Source organism: Lampris incognitus, chromosome 3, assembly GCF_029633865.1.
Source record: "Lampris incognitus isolate fLamInc1 chromosome 3, fLamInc1.hap2, whole genome shotgun sequence".
NCBI classification, from domain to species: Eukaryota; Metazoa; Chordata; class Actinopteri; order Lampriformes; family Lampridae; genus Lampris; species Lampris incognitus.
This window is the reverse complement of record NC_079213.1, coordinates 91,452,920-91,479,971: the sequence shown is the minus strand read 5'-3', so window position 1 is coordinate 91,479,971 and position 27,052 is coordinate 91,452,920. Positions and strand designations below refer to the sequence as shown.

At 43.5% G+C, this 27,052-nt stretch overlaps 2 protein-coding genes across 2 annotated transcripts; both read left to right on the top strand.

The window, feature by feature from the left end:
• The first annotated feature begins 6,645 nt into the window (after positions 1-6,645).
• On the top strand, positions 6,646-12,415 carry LOC130109890 (checkpoint protein HUS1-like). The gene is made up of 2 exons (XM_056276856.1): positions 6,646-7,207; positions 12,399-12,415. Exons 1-2 carry the CDS (start codon positions 6,646-6,648, stop codon positions 12,413-12,415), a joined length of 579 nt encoding a protein of 192 aa, XP_056132831.1.
• Positions 12,416-17,824: 5,409 nt separating this feature from the next.
• On the top strand, positions 17,825-26,823 carry LOC130109889 (uncharacterized). Its single transcript, XM_056276855.1, has 8 exons — positions 17,825-18,041; positions 18,948-19,083; positions 19,428-19,511; positions 21,330-21,516; positions 23,479-23,551; positions 24,109-24,238; positions 26,225-26,441; positions 26,711-26,823. Exons 2-8 carry the CDS (start codon positions 18,964-18,966, stop codon positions 26,821-26,823), a joined length of 924 nt encoding a protein of 307 aa, XP_056132830.1. The 5' UTR covers positions 17,825-18,041; positions 18,948-18,963.
• The last annotated feature ends 229 nt before the right edge of the window (positions 26,824-27,052 follow it).

The following is a 27,052-nucleotide window of genomic DNA, read 5'->3' as shown; positions in this document are numbered from 1 at the left end:
ATCAAACCATGTACATATTCATTCCCAGTCCCAAATTGTAATTTTTTGTTGTTTTGTTTTGTTTTGTTTTGGGGTTTTTTTTGGGGGGGGGGGTTTGGAGTGCAGGGCATCTGATGCTTTGCTCAGTCTACACAAATGGGCAGTTGCATGGTAGCAGGATCTAGCTGCAACCATCAAAGTGCTAACTGCCACTCACTGACATACAAAACACAGGGCACAGATGTGGGAATACTGGCACACAGAAAGGGGGGAAGCTGTTGTTTTCACATGCAAAAATTAAGTATCCAGTCTGCATTTATAAGATAAGATAAGATGTGCTTTTATTAATCCCTGTGGGGAAATTTGTCTTCTGTATCTAACCCATCCCAACACACACTAGAAACAGTGGGCAGCCGCTGTGCAGCGCCCAGGGACAAACTCGAGCTCCTCTTGCAATGCCTTGGTCAGAGACACAAACAGGAGTAACCAGAGCACCCGGAGGAAACCCACGCAGACACCAGGAGAACGTGCAAACTCCACACAGAAAGGACCTGGGACAGCTTGGGGTTTGAACCCAGGACCTTCTTGTGGCAGGCAAGTCTTAACCACTGGGCCACCGTGCTGCCAGTTGGTGAAGGTTTGCAGGACTATATACTTCTACCAGTGCTGGTTACCTTGTCAGACAAAGACACTGCATTTGCACAAAGTTCCACAATATAGTGGTTCATTGCACACCGTTGCAGTTGGCCTCACATAAGGTTTGTGTAGTGCTATACAGCGATTACAAGTAACTTTTAAACACAACTGGAAGGAGCATAATCTCCCACATACCCAGCTCTATGTCGAGGGTTACTTATTTAGTATTGCCTGGCAATTACAAATCTGAACACAGATCTGGCCCAAAACATTTTACTGCAGGGTGTGGACGCACCAAATTGTGTTCTGATCAGTGCTTCATGAGGCCACACCGAAATGAATCAAAGTGTCACGAAGCCAGTTTTTCCCTTTGTCAAGTTTGTGCAATCAAAAGTTTCCAAAGCTACTGTGATAGCATTTGGGCATGTGTTTATTATGAATTAATCAGTAGTGACACAGCCTTCATGGGTTAAGAGTGTTTTGTCCTATTACCACATGCTGTCATTTTGTCTAATGTCAAAGCCTTCGACGGGCCTGCTTTTATATGCCATTCATCTCTTCATCTATTTTTTATTCATTTGTAGAGATGGCTGCTTGCTATCAAATCTTTGTCAGAAGTTGCCTCACTGAACAATGTGTCTGTGCTGAATCACCAGTGAAGAACAGATACATGGATTTTACAGTTGCTCAAAGGCAAAATCCATTATAATTGCAATGATGGCTTGAATAAGAATCGAGTCAAACATTACTGCAGTGATGGGTCCAGTCTTGACAGAGGGAGTGTGGAGAGAAGACTGCCAGGAATAAAAGCAGGGAATGAAGGGCTTGCTTCCTTGCTTCCTTCCTTCCAAAAACAAAAAGGCTTGTTATCTATTTTAATTCATCAGACGATACTAAAAAAGTGAACATAAAAAAACACACTTGGTTCTGTAGTCAAGAGTACAGAAGCTTTACAGTTCAGTGATAACATGTGCAACATATTGTATGATATGATGTGACATTTCAGTCATGTTAATCAATCGGCGATTCATAAGAGTGTGATCGCTGCTGTCTTGCTCCCTTTGTTAATTAGCCGTCTTAATTTCTGTAATGAAAAATACAGTAAATATATGATATTTGGCCTACCAGTTAAGGGACCTGATAGAACAAGTGTCCGTGCAGAAATCTGTGTAAAAAAAAACGTATGCATGAGCTATTTAAGAAATATTCGCCAATTTTCTCTCATTTTGATCCCTTTGTTGATCAGATCAAAATTTAAAGTTACAATACTGAAGATTGTCATTTTTGTTTGACTTTTACTGACACCTGTGCATATAGGAGGGAAAAGGGCAATTCATACCTATCTAATAGAGACAAAACTTCTGAAAACTGCACTTACAGAACTGCTAGGACTTTATTAACAATTTGGTATAAAACCTTTTATCACCAGGAGATTATTCAAGCGTTCTGTCAGTTCTGACAGCAGCACTTCGATTTCTGTACTTGTAACGTTTTTCTTTTTAGATTGTTTGGGGTTTTTAAGGGGGGGGGGGTCAGCATCAATTCAATGCGGTCTCTTTTTTTCCCCTATTTTTCTCCCCAATTGTATCCGGCCAACTACGCCACTCTTCCGAGCCGTCCCGGTTGCTGCCCTCTGCCGATCCGGAGAGGGCCGCAGACTACCACATGCCTCCTCCGATACATGTGGCGTCGCCAGTCGCTTCTTTTCACCTGACAGTGAAGAGTTTCACCAGGGGGACGTAGCACATGGGAGGATCACGCTATTCCCCCGCAATTCCCTCTCCCCCCTGAACTGGCACCCTGACTGACCAGAGGAAGCGCTAGTGCAGCGACCAGGACACGTACCCACATCCGGCTTCCCACCCGCAGACACGGCCAATTGTGTCTGTAGGGACTCCCGATCAAGCTGGCAGTAGCACGGGGATTCAAACCGACGAGCCCCATGCTGGTAGGCAACGGAATAGATCGCTACGCTACCCGGACTCCAATCCAGTTTCAATTTAGCACTAGTACCTTATTAACCATCATCCAAATTCCTCCAAATTAATATTAATTTAATGATCGATTCAATTTATTGCACACAGCATGTGAAATCAGTTGTCCCAACGTGGCCATTTTGAGTTGATAACTATTGTAATTGAAGCTTTAGTGGCACGCATGTTCAATATACTGTAGCGAATTCGGGGGAACGCAACCACAGCAATTGCCGCGGCCGGGAATCGAACCCGTATCGCCCTCACCGCAGGAGGCATCGCTAACCGCTCGACTAAAGGGTCAGACTCACGAACCAGCGGCCAGCGTGTCTTCTTATCCATGCACGTTACAATACAAACAAGTGGCATTCAATATACAAAGTGCACATGTAAGAACAAATGTGGGTGTTTGAGAAGGTCTGAAAACTAGAATAATTTATTTCAAAACATTTTTTTCAATTTTAGGCCCAGTGTAAGCAGCAGAGTCAAAAAGTAATGAACAGCAAAAACACATTGCGATAAATAACGTACACGGATAGATGCACACAGCTCATGCATCCCTGCAGCTGGTTTGTAGATGCCAGGGGAGATGTACTGTCCCATCCGATCAAACATGCCATGCGGGATAACAGTAAAGATGTTGTGAAGTCGTTTCATTTGTAAGGCTGACATCAGTAATATCCAAGCACAAAACCTGAATCCCTTCTTTTGTCAAGTCTAAGAACAGTATATGAAAGCAATAAATTGAGTCATATATTATTACTGAGACAGCGCCAGTCCTCATAGGAAACAGGGAGAGAAGATTCAAAAACAAACAGATAAATAACCACCCTCCCCCTCCCAAAAAAAAACTTTTAGCAGGCACAGGAACTTCTCTATTGTATCTCAACATTGTGTTGAGGTTGTATTCCTAATAACCACGCGTGTGCTGTTTAGGGAGTTTCTGAACGTCACATAAGTTCAGCCTTTCTGTCTACTTCTGCCCATAATAAATCCAGTGTTTATGAGTCAAGTGAAGCAACAGAGTCTGAATTATGTTTTTTTTTCCTCTCTCTTATTGTTCACAGTAGTTAAGTTTATATTGTGCAGCACAACTTGCATTGACTTTGAACTACGGTACAGTATGAAATTAGTTTAAAATGTATAGTAGCTGAATTAACTTAAGAGTAGGTGAGCAGGGGTACGAAAAAATAAGTGTATACTAACTCCTACTCCTTTTCCAACATGTAACAAATCATCTGATGCATACTGAGATTTGTTCGCTGAGTTTGACGTGTGGATTTGTTGATCACTTCAGATTACTGGCACTGGATTATTTGTGTTATAGCCTGTTTATTTACATGTTTGGATATGTGGATATGAAAGATATGAAGGAGCTAGGGCTATTAAGGGCCTTAGAGGTGATGAGAAGGATCTTGAAGTCAACACGGAAAACTTAAAGTACTCTGTTGCAGTACAAACTGGCACAAGAGCAACCAGACATTACGTACACACATACATAAAACATGACCAACAACTGGTTTAAACCAGGTGTAAATATTGGTAACTTTGCAGAACTGGTAAATTGAGCTTAAATACTTGATACTTACATGACACAATGCAGTTTATCGCATTATCAAAAGGAAAATCATTGAAAGTGAACAAAAGAATAAATGTAATATGAGACAAACTGCCTAAAAATCATGTCTTTATGCACGCTCAATAATCCAGGTAAGAAAATTAAAGAAGGTTGAATCAGTTCATCTGGATACAACATTTAATTCTTTGCCATTAAAACATTTACCCCTAGCAGTCAAGTGGATCCAGTTTTTACCCGACCGACTCTGGGAAACAGCCATGATTCACTGGACGCCACTGCAATGAACATGAGAGAAATATTACTTTGGTCTTTGTGTCACTTGGTAATGAAAACGTTGTCTTTTTCTAAACAAGTAATAAAAAAACGGTGGCCTCTAATGGAGTCGTAAGGTCATGTTGGACTGTCTGCCTTCACACTCGGTGCTTAAGTACTGTGTGGAGCTGGACACTCATCAGCAAAACATCCTGATTCAAATGTCAAATCTGACTGTTCCTTCCTACATCTGATGAACAAGCTGCTCTGCTGTCACTGTAATTCTCAACCCAGGAGGTACAAATTTAATTCCACCCCATTCGCTCTGTCGGCCCTGGTAAAAGGTCACGCAAGTAGTGGTTTATTTGTTGGCATAGGGCTCAGACATAAACAGTGTTTGATCCTCTTGATTTGTTTCATATCTCCGACATCAGTAGTCCACCAAAGGTCACATGAAACCTACTTGAAACCTTAACTTGTGTTATTTTCCATGAGGTCTTCTCATGATGACACCGTGGTCAGTGGAGATGCTCTGGTGTGTGTAGAAATATCTGTGACTGCATCCCTACTGATTTGATAAGCACGCCAGTGATGGAAAGGTCACCTGTTTGAATCCCCAGCACCGGCTGGGATGATCTGATCAAAGCAGGAGAATAAGAAGTGTCCGGGTAGTCTATTCCGCCTACCAACACGGGGATCGCCGGTTTGAATCCCCGTGTTACCTCCGGCTTGGTCGGGCGTCCCTATAGACACAATTGGCCGTGTCTGCGAGTGGGAAGCTGGATGTGGGTATTTGTCCTGGTTGCTGCACTAACGCCTCCTCTGGTTGGTCTGTTCAGGGGGGAGGGGGAACTGGGGGGAATAGCGTGATCCTCCCACGCTCTATGTCCCCCTAGTGAAACTCCTCACTGTCAGGTGAAAAGAAGCGTCTGGTGACGCCACATGTATCGGAGGAGGCATGTGGTAGTCTGCAGCCCCCCTGGATCGGCAGAGGGGGTGGAGCAACGACCGGGGCGGCTCGAATACAATTGAGGGGGAAAAAGGGGAGAACCCCTCCCAAAAATAAAATAATAATAATAGTAATAATAAGGTGCAGTGAAGAGTTTGATTTTTGTTAACTTGGCATGATGACACTGGACAAAAGCGATGGTGTTTCGCCCAAGAGGGACTTAGCACATTCACACTGTGGTTGCATGTGCATTTGGATTGAGGAGAATGTCGTGTACCGGTTTGGCATGTAAGGGCACCCGTATGTATGTGACGTCACCTGTTGATGTGGGAAGAAGCGCGAGGAATATTATTCGGGCGGTCTTGCAATACGGTGGAATAAAGCAAGTCACGTTAGGCATTGTGTAATAACGGTGTGCCTAATCATTTATAATTAATGACACCTAAATAAGCATATAGGTGGGAATAACAGATCAGAACAATGGCGACGAGTGATGTACTGAGCCTAAGCTAAGTGATGAGCTAAAGTTCGTAACGTTTAGTTAGATCTGAAGTGTAGCTAACAGTTGTAGCTAGCTAGCGCGGCAGCATGGAAAAGACAGCATGCATACCGGCGTTTGATTGCTACTCCGACCCGGCGACTTTGGGGCCGCGGTGGACAAGATGGCTAATGTCATTGGAACTGTTTGCTGATGGGAAAGGTCTGATCATCGATGATAACACCGAGGATGCAGTGAAGCAGCGCCAGAGAGCACTTCTTCTGCATCACGCAGGTCCAGACACACAGGACATCTTTTCAGCTTTGGACGGCACCGGAGAGGTGACTGATTATGATGCCGCTGTTGCAGCTTTGAACAGATATTTCGTGCCTCAAGTGTAGTGATATAACGCCATGTATATACACTGGAACTACACTAGATGTTATGTACTACCCGGACTGTTTTCCATGTTGAGCTACATCAGCTCAATGTTACCCCAACACTACACTGAGCCGCTAACAATCTGACACCTGCTGTCAGTCAATGCTGACTTGAGTCTCTCTGTGGGGGTGGAGCCTAATAAAACCCTTTGGCCACGCCCACCAATAAGTAGCTGGAGCTCGGTGCTGCGTGGCGTCTGCGTTAGGCCACAGCGGGAATGAAGTACTGAAGGGAGACGTCCTCCTGCAGCAGAATCAGATGGACGACTTTCTGATGGACGATACTGCACATGGCCTTGCTGGGGTTCACCCAGCGGACCCAGAAGAACTTCATGAAAAGTGGCTTAAATCCAAGCAACATGAAGTTCCGAGCTAAAATCGTAGACATTGGGTGTCTGAATCACTTCAGCCGTGTCGTCAACACCATATCCAAGCTGACAAAGACGTGCGTCCTGCGTCTGACCTCCCACCACCTTTTCTTCATCCTGTCTGGGAAAGTGGCCAATGGCGGTGTCAGCATGTGGTGTGAACTGGCCCAGGCTAAGTTCTTTGATGAGTACCAGTTGGTGGGGCTTTCTGCGGAGGCCAATGAGGTCTGTCTGGAGGTGACTCCAGAGAATCTGTCCAGAGCCCTGAAGACGGCACAGACGGCAAGAGCCGTCAAGGTCAAACTGACTAAAAAACACTGCCCCTGTCTCACCATCGTCGCTGAACTGCCCACCATGTCCAGCATCAGCCGCATTGTCACTCACAATATTCCTGTGGACATCATTCCCAGACGCCTGTGGCACGAGCTGAAAGAACCCGGCTTGCCGGACTTCGATGTTTGCATCTACCTACCTCCTCTGAAGACCATGAAGAACGTGGTGGACAGGATGAACAACCTCTCCAACTTCCTGGTGATGGAGGCTAACATACATGGTAGTGGTGTAACCATAATAACAGTCCGGGTAGTACATAACACCTAGTGTAGTTCCAGTGTATATACATGGCGTTATATCACTACATCAAGTAAATGCTACATTCACCCGCCAGACATTTCAGAAAATCTCCCAGAATCAGGGGGAGACAGTACAACAATTCGCTACACGCTTGAGACGTGCGGCAAAAGACTGCGGTTTTGGTGGAGACACAGACGATCAGATTAGAGACGCAATTGCAAGCAAATGCACGTCAAGTTATATTCGCCGTAGACTCCTTGAGGAGCGTGGTTTGGTGCTTGCTCGCGCTCTCGAGTTGGGGGCACAGTGTGAACAAATTGAAGAACAAATGGCGGAGATGTCTGTGAGGGAGGGGAAAGCAGAGGCGACTGTGAGTCGTGTCTCACAGAAAGGAGGGAAATATCAGGAGAGAGGACAAGGGAGACCGGACGCGGATAGAGGAAAAACGGACAAAATGGACAAAACGTGTTTTAGATGTGGACATTCAGACCACTTTGGGAAAGACCCCAATTGTCCCGCGCGCGGCCAAACGTGTCGCAAATGCAATGGTAGAGACCATTTCGCAAAGCAATGCAAAACAAAATGTGCAACAGGAAAGGAAAAAGTGCATAAAATAGAGATAGAAGAAAATGATTATGCCTTTGTATTGAGTGATACGAACAAGTCAGATAGGCTCAACATAAATGTGGAAGGAGTTAGCTTGAAGATTCTTGTCGACTCCGGGGCTACTTGCGATGTGATAGACGAAAAGACCTGGGAGGGTTTAAAGTCAGAGATAATTAGGTGCCACTCATATGTCCCAAAGCCGGAAAGGAAACTATTTTCTTATTCATCTAACCAACCTCTACCCATTAAAGGGGCGTTCACATGCAAAGTAAAAATAGGAGAACGCTGTGAACAAGCAGAATTCCTAGTAATCAGAGGTGATGGAGAACCACTACTAGGAAAAGAGTTGGCCATGAAACTAGGTGTACTGAAAATAGGTGCCAACATATCAGCCGTCAGAGACATGAACCAATCACTTCAGCAGCAGTACCCGACTGTATTTCATGGGGTAGGGAAGCTGAAAACAAAACAGATAAAGCTACACATAGACCCAGAGGTGACACCAGTAGCACAGCCACTCAGGCGTATACCCTTCAACCTACGGGCGCCTGTGGAGGCCAAGATAAAAGAGCTCCTAGATCTAGACATAATAGAACCGGTCGATGGACCAACACCATGAGTAAATCCAGTGGTCATCGTGCCCAAGGCAAACTCAGAAATAAGACTGTGTTTAGACATGCGACAGGCAAACCTTGCCATCATCAGAGAGAGGTATCCAATACCCACTGTGGATGAGCTACTACAAGGGATGAATGGATCGGTGGTGTTTAGTAAACTGGACTTAAAGTGGGGCTACCACCAACTTGAGGTGACCCCAGAATCACGCGGAATCACCACATTCGCCATCCACAACGGAGTCCACAGATACAAGAGACTCATCTTCGGCGTGTCTTCCGCCAGCGAACAGTACCAGCATGAAATCGCCGCTGCACTGGCTGGTATAGAAGGTGTGGAGAACATCTCAGATGATGTCATAGTCCACGCTAAGGATGAGGAGACACACAACGAGCGACTACACACAGTCATGAGGAGACTGGAGGAGTGCGGACTGACGCTAAACCCTGCCAAGTGTCAGTTCAACATGGATCGACTGATTTTCATGGGAATCCTGCTGTCTGAAAAAGGAATCGGTCCTACAGAGGAGAGAGTGAGAGCCGTGAGCGAGGCGAGACAGCCGGAAAACGCATCGGAGGTGAGAAGCTTCCTCGGGCTCGTAAATTACAGCAGCAGATTCATTCCACAGTTTGCAACAGTGTCAGAGCCGCTGCGACGCCTGACAAGAAAAGACACTCTGTTTGAATTCGGTCCAGAACAGAAACAAGCGTTTGAGGCGCTGAAAGAGGGCTTAGCCAAAGCAGGAACACTAGCCTACTTTAACAAAGATGCACCGACCAAAATCATTGCAGATGCTAGTCCAGTGGGATTAGGAGCAGTGTTAGTACAGACCCAGAATGGAGAAAATGTTCCCATTTGTTATGTCAGTCGTGGTCCAACCGACTGTGAACGCAGGTATTCTCAGACAGAGAAAGAGGCCTTAGGTCTGGTATGGGCGTGTGAAAGGTTACACCCATACATCTATGGTAGACGATTTGACTTGGTTATAGACCACAAACCTCTTGAATCTATCTACAGCCCACGCTCGAAACCATGCGCTCGTATAGAGCGATGGGTCCTAAGGTTACAGCCTTATGATTTTAAAGTAGTACATATCTCGGGCAAAAAGAACATAGCAGACCCACTATCACGTCTGCTGGGGAACAGCGCACTGAAACAGAAACATGCACACGGATCCGACGAGTACGTGAGATTCGTTGCAATGAGTGCCACACCCAGAGCATTCCCTTACCAAAAAGTATGATACGTATAGTATACTTTTTATAAACTAAGTATACTTTAAGTATACTTTTCATAATCTTATACTTGTATAAGTATACTTTAAATTAACTATTCATGAGTATACTTAAACCAAAGTATACTTGTTATAATCTTATACTTGTGTAAGTATACTTTAAGTTAACTTTGAATTTACTATTCAGGAGTATACTTAAACCAAAGTATACTAAAAGTATAACTAATGTATACTTGGCCTATTATAAACTGACACAGAATAAGTCGAAGTATACTTTAAGTATAGCTATAATTTATAAATAAGTGTATAAGCCTAAGCCAGTACTTTCAGTAAATCAGCCCTCCCTGCTGAAAAAAATCTTACAAACCATTAGCCATTTCCCATAAGGAAATATCTGAGAATCTTAAAGGGGACCAAATATGCCAAAGTAACACACCAAATATGTTGTTCTTGCCTAAAAAATGTGTTATCTTATGTCCTTTCGTCAGAACAGACATTTTTTGGTCCTGTTTCGACCATTTCTTTACCCCATTTTCTGACCTCAAGTTCAACCGTCCTGATTTTATGAGCATTAATAAGGGGAAAGACTTCTGCTGCAGACAGGCCTTAAACATGTGACCCTATGTTTTCAAGTTGGTAGATTTTAAAAAATCAGATTGTTATACCTGTGATTAGCTAGTTTTAAGTTCTGTGGTCCCATGATGACATCACACTGAGACAGAAAATAGAATGGGGCCAAGGAGATGGGGCATTTATCTCAGCCTGGAAATCGTACTGAAGCTGGGATTTTTTAGCTCTGAAAATCTGGTGGCTTAAAGATCGACAAAGACAAAAATGAAAAAGACTACTACATTTGTAAGTGAGTTTAGGCATCTGTGGTCATGCAAGATCTGTGCTAAAGTACTTGTATACTATTTACAAACCAAATTTACTACCATCATGGATATTACTTAACTAAAGTATACAATACATAAAAGTACAAGTGTGCTGTATCCTAGTTGCATGCATGCAGGCAAACTATCCAACTATTTCATGCATGTAACATTTTAAAAACAGATACACATGGTTCCTCTTTTTACGTTTTTATTGAGCATTATTGACCATTCAATTCACGTTCAGTTTACATAGTCCTTCGGCAGGAACTTAATCAAAGTGACTTACAAAAATCCATTCAAAGTGGGACAAGATGAGTCACATTTCAAGTGGAGAAAGTCATTACATTTGCAGTGTGCAATTGATCAGATTAAACAAGTACACATATCTGCTGCTTCAATTAGAGCAGTGTTTTCTGCTCTAGCCTAATATGGTCAACTACTCTTTATTCTGTGCATCTTAATTAAAGGGCCCCACACATCCCAAATTAACATACCTCAAATCTGTAGTTTTAGCCTAAAAAATGTGTTATGTAATGTCCTTTGGTCACCATAAGAAGATCTTCATGTAGGTTTCTTGTGTTGCTCGCGACTTAGCAGTTTGGGTTCGGCAGATCTAGCATAGAACCGTTTTCCGAGAGACACCTTCTGTCCCTCGTCTCTCAAATACGAAATATTTACAAATGATGGAAGTGCTGCTTGGGAACCAATTTGACAACTTGAATGCTCTTGCATTTCTTGCTAAGCGATGTGAACGAGTCGCGTGAATGACAAGTAGCCATGTGTTTCTGGCTGTCTCCTTGCCCGCGCGAGTTGTTGCAACCACTTTTGATTGGAGAGCAAGGATTCATACACGTAGCAACGTGATTCTGATTGGTTAGCAAGACTGTCGGTCATAAACGCTGTTCCTGCATTTCATAGTAGTGTGAAATAATCGCAGCTTTTGCTATGTGCAAATGAAGAAGGCTACTACATGAAAGTGAATTTAGGTTGTGTGGGCCCCTTTAAGATACTATGCATCTCACATACACAAGTTGCTAGTCACGTTCATGCACATTTGGCAATTGCATGATATACAATTGATCAGTTTCAACAAGAACACATTTCTTTTTCACCATATATGGCCAGATTGCACAGACATTGCCAGTCTTCTCAACTACATGGATGAAACGACTCTCTGCCCCAACTTGGGCATCATTACACACTGGTCTCCTGTTTGTTTTGAGCATCTCAACTAATATGCAGCAATGTTTCTCACATTCACAAGTGGCAGGTGGGCTTTGATGTTCACAGTTGATTTTAAAAACCACAAGATCACCAACCAAGCAAAATGTACCATCATTCAAGCATGCACCATTGTTACGTCTTTTTTTAAGCCTGTCATATGTTTCACTATGGTACAGAACCCCATCTATCAAAAAACGTCTATGTGACCAAAAGCAGTCAGCTACAGTGAAGTTACCAATTGATCTACACAAGTTGTCGATGGCATGTCTATTTGGGACATTTGCTCGCACAGGAGGGTGCCCAAATCCTGTGACAGTCTCATTCAGTACCTCACACTTTTTAGTTTGTCGTTCTTTTGAGTAGAGCTTTTCCACAAAGGAGTGCACATTTGGACTTGTAATCTGTTTGATTTTCCGAGGCAACTCTCTCCACAAGATAAACTTTCTGACTATTTGTGAGGGGACATATTGGGTTCCATGAAAGTAACGAAGCAGAGTGCCCATATTTGATTCAAATGGAAACGTTGACGTAGCCCATAATGGACCCCAATGTCTAACACTTTGAGGGACGTGCGTGAGCAAATGTATGTTAAACGTCATGTTTTGTTCTCCATAAAGCCTCTGGAATTCTATGACAAATTTCTTCAGAGACAGTTCAGACACAAATGTACAGCTGGTCTTGACCTGATCCTCTAGTAGCGTATATATGCTAAAAACAAGTAGGAAAAGGTGATTCCAAAATCTAGCAGGGAGTATGCCTTTTAAGGCAGGAAGAGCATAGAAAAGCAGAAACGCTCGCCACTCTGAAGCTTTCCAGAACTTTCTGTCATTAAGAGATCTTGGGGTTCGAGTAATCTCAGCAGGATGTTGGATATTTTCAAGTCGCTTGCTCACCTCTGCTATTTCCCTACCGATATACAATGGGCTCTGATGGTTTTCGGTGTCGAACCACAATCCTGCCATCTGTCGTGTCACTCCTAAGCAAACATTATGTTGGTACTCAGGGACAAACCCATTTACCATCTGAAAGTGTTTTAACTTCATTAACGGAGATGGCCCTTTGACACCAAACACTGGGTTCAACTCTGTAGCAGCCATTGCATGATCAAAATGATCCTTTTCATTTCTAAGGGGAGGTTCAGGTTGTTTGTACGGATATTTTTTATCACCCCCTTCATGGTAACAGAAGTCACAACCATAGTTGCCGTTAAACTGCTTTGTGTTACGTAGCATCGGACGAGCAACCGAGTCACAGCTGGAGATGAGTACAAACACTTTAGAAATGTGAGAGTTTCCCTGAGCATCCTGCCATTCCACTCCTTCTTTCTCCAAGAGTGAGGCCTCTTTGACAAAGGGTTCAAGCAATGTAAAAACAGATGGTTTGCCTGGCCCAAACCATAAAGCTGACATTAGCACATGTTTTTTCCTAAGTTCTGGTTTGAGCTCTATTACCTGACACTGGATAGGCCAAATGCTGCATTTAGAACTTTTAAAAACAGGGGCACCATCGCAATTCCAAATGAGTGACAAATCATCTTTGCCCAACACTCCAGTGTCACACAACTTTTGATATTCTTGACCAGACTGCATGTCAGATAACACCCCAGTGGTACTAGTTTTCTCATTAAGACTGACATCATGTTCTTCTAGAAGTTGCTTAATCTGGCAAAAAAAGGAAGTAAATACCATTCTTTAGATTTGTTTCAGCTTCAAATACAGTGTTGCATGAATTACAGTGTGAAGGACAGTTGGCTCGAATGCCAAGGTAAGCCGAACATTTTTCACAATAAAAGTGAACCTCACAATCTGACGAACTTCCAAACTCTTTTTTGAAAAGGTAATGTGACGATGGGATGAGACCTGGAAACATAATGTTGAACATTTCTAACAAGTGACTGACTGCTTCGCCTGTTAAATTAAGACGCAATATATAAGACATCAACATCAATACACTTTCATTTCTTGTAAGACTTGCCCCTGGATACAAGAGATCTGCATCATCATCTGCTTGATCTTCTGGAGGCACAGGAATGATGTCAACGTCAGCTTCAGCCTGTATTAAGTCTTCCACATCTCCTTGGTTTCCTGCCATCAAACCCTCATCAGACAGGTTCTCTTCATCAGATACACCCTCGTTCTGCAGGATGACAGGAAAATGCAATTTAGTTTCATTAACCCCAAAACCTGAACATAGTCTAGCTTTGTGCAAGTGTTTCTCGGGGGACGGGGGGGCTGATGCCAGTGGGGATATGTCACCCATGGCTGGCATATCCTGTTGGGCAATTGGGATACACAATGGGGTAAAAGGGTGAGGGAGGGATGTAGTAGTTCCTTTCTTGTCCTGGTGTCTTATCCGGCTTTAGGGACATCCAAATGAACATCTGAGGTGGATTCTACTAATTCTCCGCTTTCCAACATGGTATTGGGGTGACATAAACAAAACGGCCTGGCGAGCGGTGAGACACATTTTGGTCACGACCCACAAGGTTGAAGTACTAGGCTAGGCTCCTCTTGGTTAATGTTAACGTTACTGCTTTACTTAGTAAAGGCACACCCAGGCGAAGACAGAAGCTATTATAATCAGAAATCCCAAATATGCTATAAATCGGTCCAGAGGAATCATAACTATCTGACTGTACAGAAAAAAGAGCCAACAGTGTAGTGGCTGTTGGGCAGGCGATCAATTCCAAATGTAAACAAATGAGGGCCGGCACAGCCCTATCCAATGCATGTTTATGCAGTATGTTGACATCACTTGCAAAATGTGGTAACAGCATTATTATGCCATCTACAAGCGTGTAACTTTAAAGGGCCATTGGTTGGGGGTTTTTTTTCAAACAGGAAGTGGAATTTTTCACATGCGCAATGCTAAAAGAGCATGCAGAATGCTGGTTTCCATTTAAAAACCCTTGCAAACAGCAGCACAGACCTGCTTAACCCATTGATGCAGAGGCAGTTTTTTTAGGATTTAAGTCTTGATACAGTTTAGAAATGTATACAGTCCGTTCATTTTAAGACGGCTACTGAAGCAAAAGTTGAGGACGCACCTCTGAAGATCCAGGTAAGCTCTCTTCTTCAGATTCATCAAACATCGAGTCTCCACTGGCTCCTTCGTTGCTGTCCTCCACACACTCAACAGGCAGATTCTCCTCAACTGGCAAGCTGTCCTCAAAACCAGCTGCATCTTCCTCAATCTTAAGAGTTAACACAGGAAAAAATATGATTGAGTTCATCCATTACATTTCTAACCATTGTTGTTTAATAGGATTTATGCAGAACATGAGTACTTCCTGAAACTAAACCGGCAACTACTACAACAATCCTAGGAAGATTCGACAGGAAGAGTCACAAGGGGCGTGGATTACCTCCATTGGAGAGGGGAGCATGCTGAGTAGAAACCTCTACATTGCACTTACTGCTTTCTGCTGGCCCGGTGTGCGAGAGCCATGAGGCGCCCACAGCTCTCACTGTTCTCTGCTGGCCTGGTGTGTAAGTGCAGTGTAGAGGTTTCTACTGAGCATGCTCCCCTTTCCAATGGAGGTGAACCACACCCCCTGTGAAAGAGTCGAATCTTCTTAGCAAAAATTGACGGGACAGGAGGTGGAGCTATCCCCAGAACGCGGTGCTACAGAGAGAATCCAGCTTAGGCCCACATCAAACTCAAGTCCCAGTAGATGGCGTGAGAGTCGCAAGAGCAATTAATGAGGAATGTTTGTTTTACATCACAAAAATGCCCTTTTGCTGAACCTGTCAGTGGTTTTGCACCACCAGCTTTTTATGCACACAAGCCTCGGACAAGGCCGTTCATAGCCTAGTAGGCTATTGTAGCCTCAGGGACAAACATGAAACAAAGGTAAAAGTCACCTGTGTAGGCTGAGTAATGTGACATTCAGTAAGTAACTGGTCAACCCATGCATTGCAAGAGTTTTTATTCAAGCTTGATTGGTTTTGGTGGTGTCTCAATTGTGGCCCTTTGAGGATGTTGACAACCCCCTTTCTCGCCCTAATTTTTTGTCATAGTCTTGCACTATTGGATGAAATGATCAGATGACACACGTTAAGCATGTTATGTTAGCCATTGCATACTCGACACCCTTACAATTTATTGTGTAGATAACACCAGAGACACTTGTGCGAGACAGCTCCCTCTCCTGCCATCTTTGTAATAGCAGGGCACTCCGTCGAGCATGCTCAGAAGACACTTGGGCAGCCCAAGTGTCTTCTGGGCATACTCGACATAGTGCCCTCGGGCTATGACCAATCACATTACGAGGGCGTGTCAGGCTTCTGTAATGTGATTGGTCAGAGTGTGAATAGAGTGCCATCTTTGATCTCCACCCCTATTACAGTAAAATCCATTCAAAATTATACGAGCGAGAAATCTTCTAATATAATATCTTTGATAACACTTACAATACTGCTACTAGATCCAGGCAGGCTCTCTTCATCAGATTCACCCAACATCAAGTCTTTACTGGCTCTTTTGTCACCAATGCTCGTGCCCTCAACAGGATCAACTGATTCTTCCTACAGGTCAAAACAGGAAAATGTTTAATTTTGTATTCTTCAATTCCTTGCTATAGCGCAGGGATGCAAACCTAGCACCATTGAAAACTGACATCAATGTCAAAAAGAGGTGACAAATAGGAACAGGAACACTCAATATTATCAGTCTGTCGATATTGTCGGACGATAATAGCATTAAAATGTAATCAATAACATACAAATAATTACGCATTTTGCATTTAAAAGGCTTGCACCCCTGATAGCGTAGGCTGATAGGCTGTCTCTGTTTTGGAGCCCATTTATACCAGCCGTCCCTGATTGGTACAGTCATGGTAATATCAATCCCCGCTGAGCCAGTCAGGTCTTTTCCACTACCATCCTTTGCTCTGATTCAGTCATAGGTACACAAAGCCACAGACCGAGTACCAAAGATTATCACGCCTATAGTATCCTCAGCTCCCCGCACTGTTGGCACAAAAGCTACTCATACGCTGAGTTGGCGGCACCCGGGATCAAACTCACAACCTTGCGATCCATAGGCGAGAGCTCTACCGACTGAGCTACGCCCGGGTACAATTGCCCAAGGAGCATAGGCTTACTATATTACATTCAGACACAGACGAGCCAGCTCACCTACTCGGCGAGGCACATTTTCCTCGATAAGTGACACATTTCACGCATAAATATCAGAGAACTACCGGGGTGGGTTATGCGCCCAAATATAGGCTATAGCCTAATAAGTTGAAATTGGTTTAGTGTCGAAAGTTTCCACATACTTTAGCCAACCTGGACTTTGTGAATTCGTTTTTGTGATATCAAAATAGAAATCGTATGATTCATTGTCTTCTTAATAATCTGCCCTAAATAATGCATTATTGAAAATGCACTTTTTGCGCCAAACAGCGTCAAACCTGCTGACCGGGGAACATAGGACCTTTCTTTATAAAAAGGGTCCTATGTTCCCCGGGTGCCCTAGGGGAACATAGGACCCTTTTATAAAGAAAGGTCCTATGTTCCCCTGGACATACAAAACGGGGAACATGGGACCCTTTTGGGGAAAAGTGGGGAATATAGGGCCCCCTGTTTACAAAAAGGTCCGATATTCCCCGGTCTCATAGGACCCGGGGACTATAGGACCCGGGGACTATAGGGAGGACCCCGAATCTTTGCTAGTGCTAGCTACCGGTAGCTACCGTTTACCGTTAGCATGCTGAACTGAAGTTCAAACATATATCCCGCCGTAATACCAAGAATTACCTGGAGTCACTTACCCGTTTCGTCCGGCTATGTTGTGTTTGTTTTGGAATGTTCTCTGTTCCATCTTCAAGGTATCCTTTGTAAGATCCCCTTTTTTTCGCCATTGTAGCTGGCTAGCTACGTTAGCTGCGTGCGAGAACCGAAAAGCGATGTTACCTTTATGTTGTGTAGTGTGAGCATGCGTGCCAAAATATCAATCCCAGAATTCCCTTCAAGAGCGGGATTTCGGTCATTTCACGGCGTGGGTGCACGTTAGCAAAAATTACAATCTGAACATGGACTACAAGTACGCTTTGTTTTATTTTAAAAATGACAAAAAAGTTGAAGTGGGCTCGGTAACCCAAATTCAACCCGACGATTTGGAGGGCTTAGACCCAGTGATAGAAGAATGTCCAGACCTTCAAAATGACGATGGATGGATCCAGGTCAGGTGGAAGGTGTTTGAGGGGAAAAAGAAGACAGAAAGTAGCTACGAGGCCAAAGTGTTGCTCTTCGGTAGTAAGTTGAGTTAAAATTACTTCATACTTGTTGAAAATGTTTAACGTTACCCTGACATATCAGAGTAAAAGGCCATTTCCTTCATTATTTAACGTTAGAGATAGAGTGTAATTTATTACACGTGCAATAGGCTATCCGGCTGGCAACCCCAGCCTTTAGCCTAGAAAATGTGACATTATTAGCTAGCTAGCTGGAAAACTGATACTGGGAGCTAACCGGAGCTAACGTTAGCGTATCAAGCTTGCTACCATTTAAAATGCTAACCACCGATAAATTTTAGTTAGTGCCCGCTCCGGTTAGCTCCCAGCATCAGTCTGCCAGCTTGTGCCAGCTAGTTCTAGTGCCATTCATATAGGCTTATGATAGCTACCTTGCTAGCGTCCGCTAGCTAACGTTTTTACCATGTGACCAAAATCTGTAAAGGGACAGTAAGTGATTTTAGCGACCTCTAGTGGTAAAAATGAAATTTACAGATTTGACTCAATTTAGAAAAAAAAGGCATTCCTATGCTAAATTGAGTCATGATGCTGTGCAGCTACTATTTTTGCCATTGTCCTGTGCTCAGAAGCTCTTTGTTCCTCCCTAGGATGACAGGCGGGTAGGACGGCAGCCCTTTTGAATTCATAAAAAGACTCATTTTAAAGGGGCAACAGTCAACTCTTTTTCTGTGAGGATCTATGGACATTTAAAGTTTTGGTCACATGGTACAAACGTTAGCTAGCATATAGATGGTGTTACAGTAATCCTTTGGGGTAAGGAATCATTAAAAATTAACTTGTATCAAGGGTGGAGTAGCCCTTTCAATCCATCGTGGAATAAGGGTGTACCGTATCAAAATGTGGAAAAAATGAAAGGGTGTGAATACTTTACTAGCTTCCTCTCGAAATAACAATTTTCTCCGTCCAGATGACTACCCTGATTTATGCCAGAAACGAGAGGAGTTTGGCAGAAAGGGCTCCAACATTTGGGACACTTCCCGCAAGCGAATCCCCCCAAAAAATTAACTGAGGAGGAGGAGGAGATTCGGCCCAAAAAACCGAAGGTAACCTTAAAAAAGCACTTTCACCTTTTGCATGTAGACAAAGCATTATACTTCTACTCACTGTTTGTTACTGGTGTATCCACTCATGCTCTTGATTTGCCTACTTGTTACTACCCTCCAAATTAAAAGGCCATACCCTTTTTAATTATGAGTACTGCATGACTAGCGAACCCCTCTGTCATAGGTATTTCATATTATTGCATCGAACATTTGAAAAAAGTCTACATTGAGCGTATCAGGTCAATAGCACAATTGTAAACATTTTTCATTGTCCTCATAAACGCAAATGCACATCTGTCATTGCACTCTCATAATGAAAACAATCTGATTTTCCTTTCCAACAGAAGGTGTCATCGACAGCCCAGAGCCAGAAGGACAAGAAAAAAGCTTCGTCGGACATGGTCGAAAAATTGAAGGAAGAACTAATGGTATTGAATTAGACATAGACTGGAAGTAGAGAGGTTAAAGGGCCACTGCACCCTTTTTACAAGTTAATTTCTAATGATTCCTTACCCCAAAAGGATCACTAACACAAGGTAGCATGAGCTAGCTAACGATTTGGTCATATGACCAAATTCTTTAAACGTCCAAAACCCCTCACAGGAATGCGTTAGAGACTTGCTCCAATTGGATGTTTTGATCAGTATGTAACACAGAACAAATCACTGGCCATTTTCTTTTTCAAAACAGGAAGTAGAATTTTTAAATTCTACTTCTTGGTGCTTTGATGATGCTGCGCTTCACCAAAGTGTAGCCTTTAGAGGGTAAACTCTAACATCTTACATGGAGTTAGTACATTCACTGGGATTATCATCAACTTTGTGATAAAATGAAGCTTTCAGCTCAATGTTGTTCTGGGGGTGTGTTAACCAGGCACTCAAGGTTGGTAATCAAGTAGTGTAGCGCTGTGCTCTTGGATATCCTGGAAAAACGAATCAGATTGAAAAAAGTTTTTCCAGGCACTCGGCAGGAGTTATTTAAATAAAAAAGCCTAGTGGCTAGACATGTCAAACAGCGACATGTTTCGACCATGCAGATATCGACTGTACTGTAATGGAAAATATTGCAGTTCGGTACATACCGCTGGCACTACTCTGACCTAAAGACACCTTCAGTGATTTGGCCAATGAAAAACAAAAAATTGCCAGACCATTAGGAAACAATTAGAAACCATTAGGAAAACCATTAGGAACCTTTACAGAAACCATTACCACTAGGGAAACCATTAGGAACCAAAAATGGGTGCCTCCAAGAAGGTTTCAGACACCAAATACAGGAAAGAAGGGGGTCTCAAGATATCCGGCATTTGCCCAGACACCTTAGAGCAACCATTACGGAAACTATTACCACTAGGGAAACCATTAGGAACCAAAAATGGGTGGCTCCAAGAAAGTTTCAGTACCCAAATACAGGAAAGGAGGGGGTCTCAAGATATTGGGCATTTGCCCAGACACCTTAGAATAGTGTGTTCTAAGAGAATGTGGAGCTGTTTTGGTGCTGTATTCACATAAATAAATCACTGAATGTGTCTTTAAAGACTAGAAAAGGAATCAATCTTTTTAACATAATAGAAAAAGGTGGGACTTAGGGCTCATTTATGCTTGTTCTCGAGAACCTGTCGCGAGACATTTGAGCAAGGAAGTTCCAATAGGAAGAGTTACAGTGGGCATGGCTAGCCTCTATTTAGAGTCCCTGCGAGGGGTGCATTCTCAACAGAAGCCTTTACAGAGGTCTGTAGAGGTTTCTACTGAGCACTCACCCCTCGCAAGGACTCTACATAGAGGCTAGCCATGCCCACCGTAACTCTTCCTGTTGGAACTTCCTTGCTCAAATGTCGCGCGACAGGCTCTCGAGAACAAGCATAACGGAGCCCTTAGTGCAACTTGTTACAGTGCATGATAAAGGTAAACATCCAATTTCCAGCCTTGGCCAGTAACCAATTTCTTTGGCGGAGAGGGCAAAACAGTCAAAAGCGCTACTCTATTTCACTGGAGTTGACAGTGTGCTAACATCAATCTGATCGAATGATTTGATTCTGATGTTCGGTATAGTTGGTACAGGGCTTTCGGTACAGTACAGACATGTAATTGTTGTTGCTTGTGGCTAGGATCTGACCCCCCCCCCCCCCAGCTCAACTATCTCATTGACTTACAACAAGTGACCAGTAAATCCCATGGCTTTAGAGCTCTTAGCTTTCCTAGTGGTGCATTTTCGGTGTGAGCATACCATAATTTGTTGTGATGTAGTCCACTAGGCAAGAGCCTGAGGAGATGGAGGACGAGGCATTGGATGAACCAGAGGACCTGACCCACCCCCCCCTCCCCCGGACGTGGAGCCAGGCCATCATGGAAAATCGGCGACTTCGAGAGTTAAACGAAGAACTAAAAGAAGAAAACCAGAACCTGAAGGGGGAGCTACTCGATGCAGCCAGAGGTGATAATTTGATCTCAACTTTTTCCAGCTCACAAATCATTTTGATAGCCTGGCTTAGTGTAGTGACAATGAAGCATCCGTCATACATTGAACGCAAGCGTACCCCTGCCCTGGAAGGCTGTCAATTTACATTTCTACTACGGCAAGTAGTGCCTCTTGATTGTGCCTCTTGATTCTGATTGGCTGAAGGGTGTGGTGAAAAGAGGCCAACCCACTCCTTCTCCCTTATGCGTCAATTACTAATGTGTGTTATTTTATAGCAATAGGCAACAACAGTCCCGCCCCTTCCTGTTTACTCCAACGGACTCAAGCTAATTCGGAAGTCATTCATTTTCCCATAGACCTGTAACTAAATCATCATTTAAACGATTTCTAAGCCTCAAACCGAGTAAAAATATATATGTGAGTTATCAGGACCACAAGCCTCATTGATATATACCAAAGGAATTTAAAAAAACAAACAGGAAAAATGAGAAAAAAACGATTTTTTCTATGTTATTTTTTAAATTCCTTTGGTATATATCAATGAGGCTTGTGGTCCTGATAACCCACATATATATTTTTACTCGGTTTGAGGCTTAGAAATCGTTTAAATGATGATTTAGTTACAGGTCTATGGGAAAATGAATGACTTCCGAATTAGCTTGAGTCCGTTGGAGTAAACAGGAAGGGGCGGGACTGTTGTTGCCTATCGAGTTGAAAAACATTCAATCACTCCTAGCAGTGGGTCTGTCTGTTTCAACCACACCTAGGGGGTCTAACGCCTCAAGACGATAATCAATTTTGGTGATATTTTATCCCACCACCACCCCCAAACAGTGCTCCTGTTCAAGATTCTTTTCCAGCTTCAGGCTTGAACAAGGAGCACACTTATAGGCTTGAAATATAGAAATAAACTTGAACAAGAGGTTTCATTTTTCATAGTTGGAACTTTCTACCCAGCACCCTTAGGCTTTCAACATACTTCAGATCAATACTTCGCTTCGCTCGGGTCTCACAACCACCCTATTCATTAGGTCGTCCTCAGACGAGTTCGCCAACGTATTTTCCAATCTTCTCTTTCATACATACATCTGGCCAGCTCCGCAGAGCTCTCCACCCCAGCATCCTGCGCCAAAACCTCCACGAATGTTTTTGTGGGGTGACCCTTCGATCGGTGCCCACGTGCACGTGACTGCTCCCATAGCACAAGTCTGCCAGCTGGAAGCTCCGGGTGTCGGTGACAGTGACCTGCAAATTGCATCCTCCTGGATGCAACCCTGTCACTCAACCGTGGCAGCCCACCATACAGTTGCTCGTTGGTTACGTGCTCGCTCCAGTTGATATATATTATTAATTAATAATTTATTATTATTAATGAATGAATGAATGCCATTCACTTATGTTATCACTAATGCTCCATGCCCTAGGTGTGGTTGAAATAGGTCAACCCACTGCTTGTCATGATTTAATGCTTCATTTTCACACCAGGATCCGACAGTGGGATACACTTCTTGGTTTTATATGCAGTCGTTCAGCGCAAGGGCAAGTGAGCTATACAGCATTTTGTTTGCCAGTCTGTTAAAGTGTTCACTGACTTCATTCAGCCTACAATATCAATTGTACATGCCAAGTTAAATCAATCAACACAATAAAACACCAAATTCACTCATTAAATTCCGACATAGTTGCCACAACTCCAAATGGCTGGATGTGGCTTAGCAGTCAGGCATGTGCTTGATGTGTGGTTCCTATCCCCTGCTTAAGTTTGCTATGAGCAAAGCCTAGCGACAGTTCTGCTGCTGAAGCGTGAGCCCAGTCTTGCTGAAATCCATGCCTGTAAAGGGGCCATGATCACACTACGACTGCATTGCTAAAACCATGGCCCATTCAAACCCTCCACACTTCAACCTGTTCAACACCGCTTTTATGCAAGGTGTCTGCTTGATTTCTTGTTAAAATTATTCTTCTTTCTCTTAACAGAGCTTCCAAAGGCTGTGAGGCATCTGAAAAAGATGCTGGAACGGGTTCAAGCTAGCCAGCAAGAGCACCCAAGGTATGGATTGTGAGGCAACATGCTCAATCGTTTGTTGTGAAGTAGCGTTGGAGACTTTTTACCAGTGGCATGTAATGCGTGGGAGGATCAAGTTATTCTCACCAATTCCTTTCTCTCCCATCATGCGCCCAATTGACCAGAGGAGGTGCTATAGTGACCAGGGTACTACATGTTTTTGTGAGGGGTTCCTGTTAGTAGGAAACCGCTGGGGACACGGGGAGAACATGCAAACTCCACACAGAAAGGCCCAAAAACCATCCTATTCCGTGTCCACATATTTGGGAGTTTTGCACATAAGAGATTGGCTGAAACTGGCTTCACCTTACGGCCCGGACAATGGACACCGTAGAGTCACTAGCCATCCCCATTTCTGAACCCCCCCCCCCCACTGGAGACACATCGTCCTCTGCAGGACTCGAACCCAGGGCCTTCTAGCTGTGGGGCGACAGAACTACGACTGTACCAGAATTTTTAGAAAATAATTTGTTTCAAGACTGGCAGTCTTCCACTTTTCCCACTTCTTTTTGACTGGTTTCCACTTGTTTTAATCTATCTAGCACCACAGCTGCAGCAGTGATGTCATCACCAACATCTGCACGTGCTGCAATGTCATCTCCAACATCTCCAGCTGCAAAACCAGTGAGGTGTCCATCTGCTGAAGAGTCATCTAATGAGTCTAACAACATGGCAAGTATTGCACTTTTAAAGCACATTCACCTGGATTACCTTTGTGTCCGTCAGTCCGATTGTTTGTCCGTTTGTCTGTCATCACGATGTGAGGGCCTAAACGTGCACGGATTTGATTGATTAAATTTTGCACGTGCGTCTGGCCTGGAGATACACCCAGACCTAGAGCTGCGCGATGTTTCGGTTTAACCGAACAGAACGATTTCCTGGTGAAAACGGTTATTTAAATGTTCACATCGTACATTCGATTTCCACAAACGCATTATTTTTGGTATATATAAGCCACCGTAGTTTCCGCTGCCTTTCATCTTCCACACACGAGCGCGAGTCTTGAAAACAATAACAATGCCGGCTCGCGACGCTACTGGACTACCGTTACAAACTTCCATTCTCGGCAGAAAGAACTGGTACAGTACTTCACTTTACCGGGCAAATGCAACAATGACGAGTCCCGATCCGCGTTTACCAATACCAGGATTCACGTTGTTGCACATAGGCTAAATGCGCACATCCCATGAACTACAACTCAACTGTATTACCTGTCTTGCTTGCATGATGTCTGTACCGTTGGCCCGAGGCAGGGGAACACTGTGCAGGTAGGCCCTTTGTCTGTATGTGACTTGTGTCTGTATCTGTGTGTACTCCAAGTTGTGAATATCTACGGTAGATAAACAGTAGATATGGACTACCGGTAGATAGTATTTTGCGTTCTAGTAGTGCGTTACGCGCATGCGGTATGCTTTGGGGTTGAATGCGATGAGAATGCATCCATAGTGTATGTGCGTGCTGGAGCGCAGAGGTCTGGGCCCGGGGTGTGTGTGGGCCAAACATACTTCACGACACGAGCTGCAATGCAGCTCTTGCAATGGGATTATCAGTTATTTCTGTGAGCCCATGCAGTCGGTGTCCAAAAAATCAACGCTTGCTGTCTGACTTAGTAATGAAGAGATTTCTGGTGTGTGTGTGTGTGTGCTTGATCCCTCTATTCTACTTTTCTACTGTAGGCTATATGTGTGAGTGACCCATCATTTACAGTTAGGCTAATATTTCAAGACACATTTAGTTAACTATGGAAATAGTACGATTAATCACAATTAAATATTTTAATCATTTGCACCACTAAATATAATGTGATTATCACTTTGAATTAAAAAAAAAAGTTAAGTTAAAAAAAAAGACATTCAAAATATATATATTTTGTCTTTTTTTTTTAATTATTATTTACAAAACAATCGTAATCGTAATCGAAAAATCGGCTTTGAGAGAAAAAAATCGGGATTTTCTTTTTAGGCAAAATCGAACAGCCCTACCCAGACCATTTTAAAATTTTGTCCGTAGCCCAAACAGGCGTGGCTGAGCGGCACGTTGAATGCCGCGCTATGGCTTGGGCAGGTGCAAAGGTTTTTTGTAGGCAAATGAAATTTGGGATGCAGGTTAAGGGCATGAAGACACACCAAAACTGACTAGCAGAATTAGCCCTAGTCCAACAGGAAGTCCGCCATTTTGCTCGTAATGTGGCGTTTGTGTCTGTACCACGATATGAGGGCCTAAATGTGCACGGATTTGGACAAAATTTAGCATGGACATCCGGCATAGAGATACGCCCAGACCATTTTTGATTTTCGGTCGTAGCCCCTCGTTGCTATACATGGTTTTTGTTCTGGCTCAGTGGCCAAGTGATTAGAATGTCTGCCCTGAGATCGGGAGGACGCTGGTTCGAATCCCACCATCGGCTGTGGCTGCGTCATAGTACTAAAGACTGTAAAAATGGTACCCAGTGCCGCCCTGCTTGGCATTCAGCATGAAGGGTTGGATTGGGGAAATTTCCCTGTGATGTACTGTCGTTATGTCCAGGGGGTGTACTTGTACATCAAGCTTCCAGTTTGATCGAGCCTTTGAGCCGAAAGGCTCGAACGCCCCGCTCCTGTTCTCAAAGCTTCTTCTAAGTAGATTTGTTGTGCTAATTGTTTCTATTATGTTTTACAGGTCTGTCTTGTGCCAGGTTCCGATGTTTATGTCTCAAAAGTCAAGCTGAGCGCACTACGCTCAACGACACATGCGTCTTACATTGGGGACCTGGCCGTTGTAGTCTTTGGCAGGGATGCCCTGTCAAGCTCCAGCTTGACAGGCAGACAGTCTGCGGCGCACAAGGAGCTAGAATGCAAGCCGTCATTGGATAGGGGAAAACTCGAAGCCTTAATTGGTGAGTTTTTTAATATTGTGGTCACTTCTCGCATACCAAGAGTCATTCACCCATTTCGGCATGTGCAACACACTACCACCAGTTGGTTGAAACTCACTTATGGGGGGTTATTGGCTCCACGCAAATGATTGGTCTGCTATAGTTTGTCTGTGATTGGCTGTTCATGTATAGAAGCAATCTTTAAAGGGTATAACATGCATTCCTATTTATTATTATAATATCTTTCATAAGGCTACCTTTACAACTTGTGGTAATTGTGTCCATTGCAGGGCATGCCCGGATCAAATTTCCGTCTGTTTCCGTGTCTGAGGTGAGGCGTATCATCCGTCAGAAGTGTAACAACTTGGCCTATACGTCCAAAAATTATAAGGTGATTCATTGATCATCCTTTTTTTTTAAGATTTATTTTTGGGCACCAGAGCGTGCTGCGCTAACCACTGCGCTATGTAGCCGCACATTTATCCATTTTGATTAAGAAAAAAAAAAATTGGTGTGCAGCTGTCTATTTGTGAACATTCTGTTACCTTGCTGCAAGAAATGTTTACTTGTTTATTCAACTTGTTTACCCAATAAAACAGTTAAAAACAAAGAGAATAATTAGCCAATTTTAT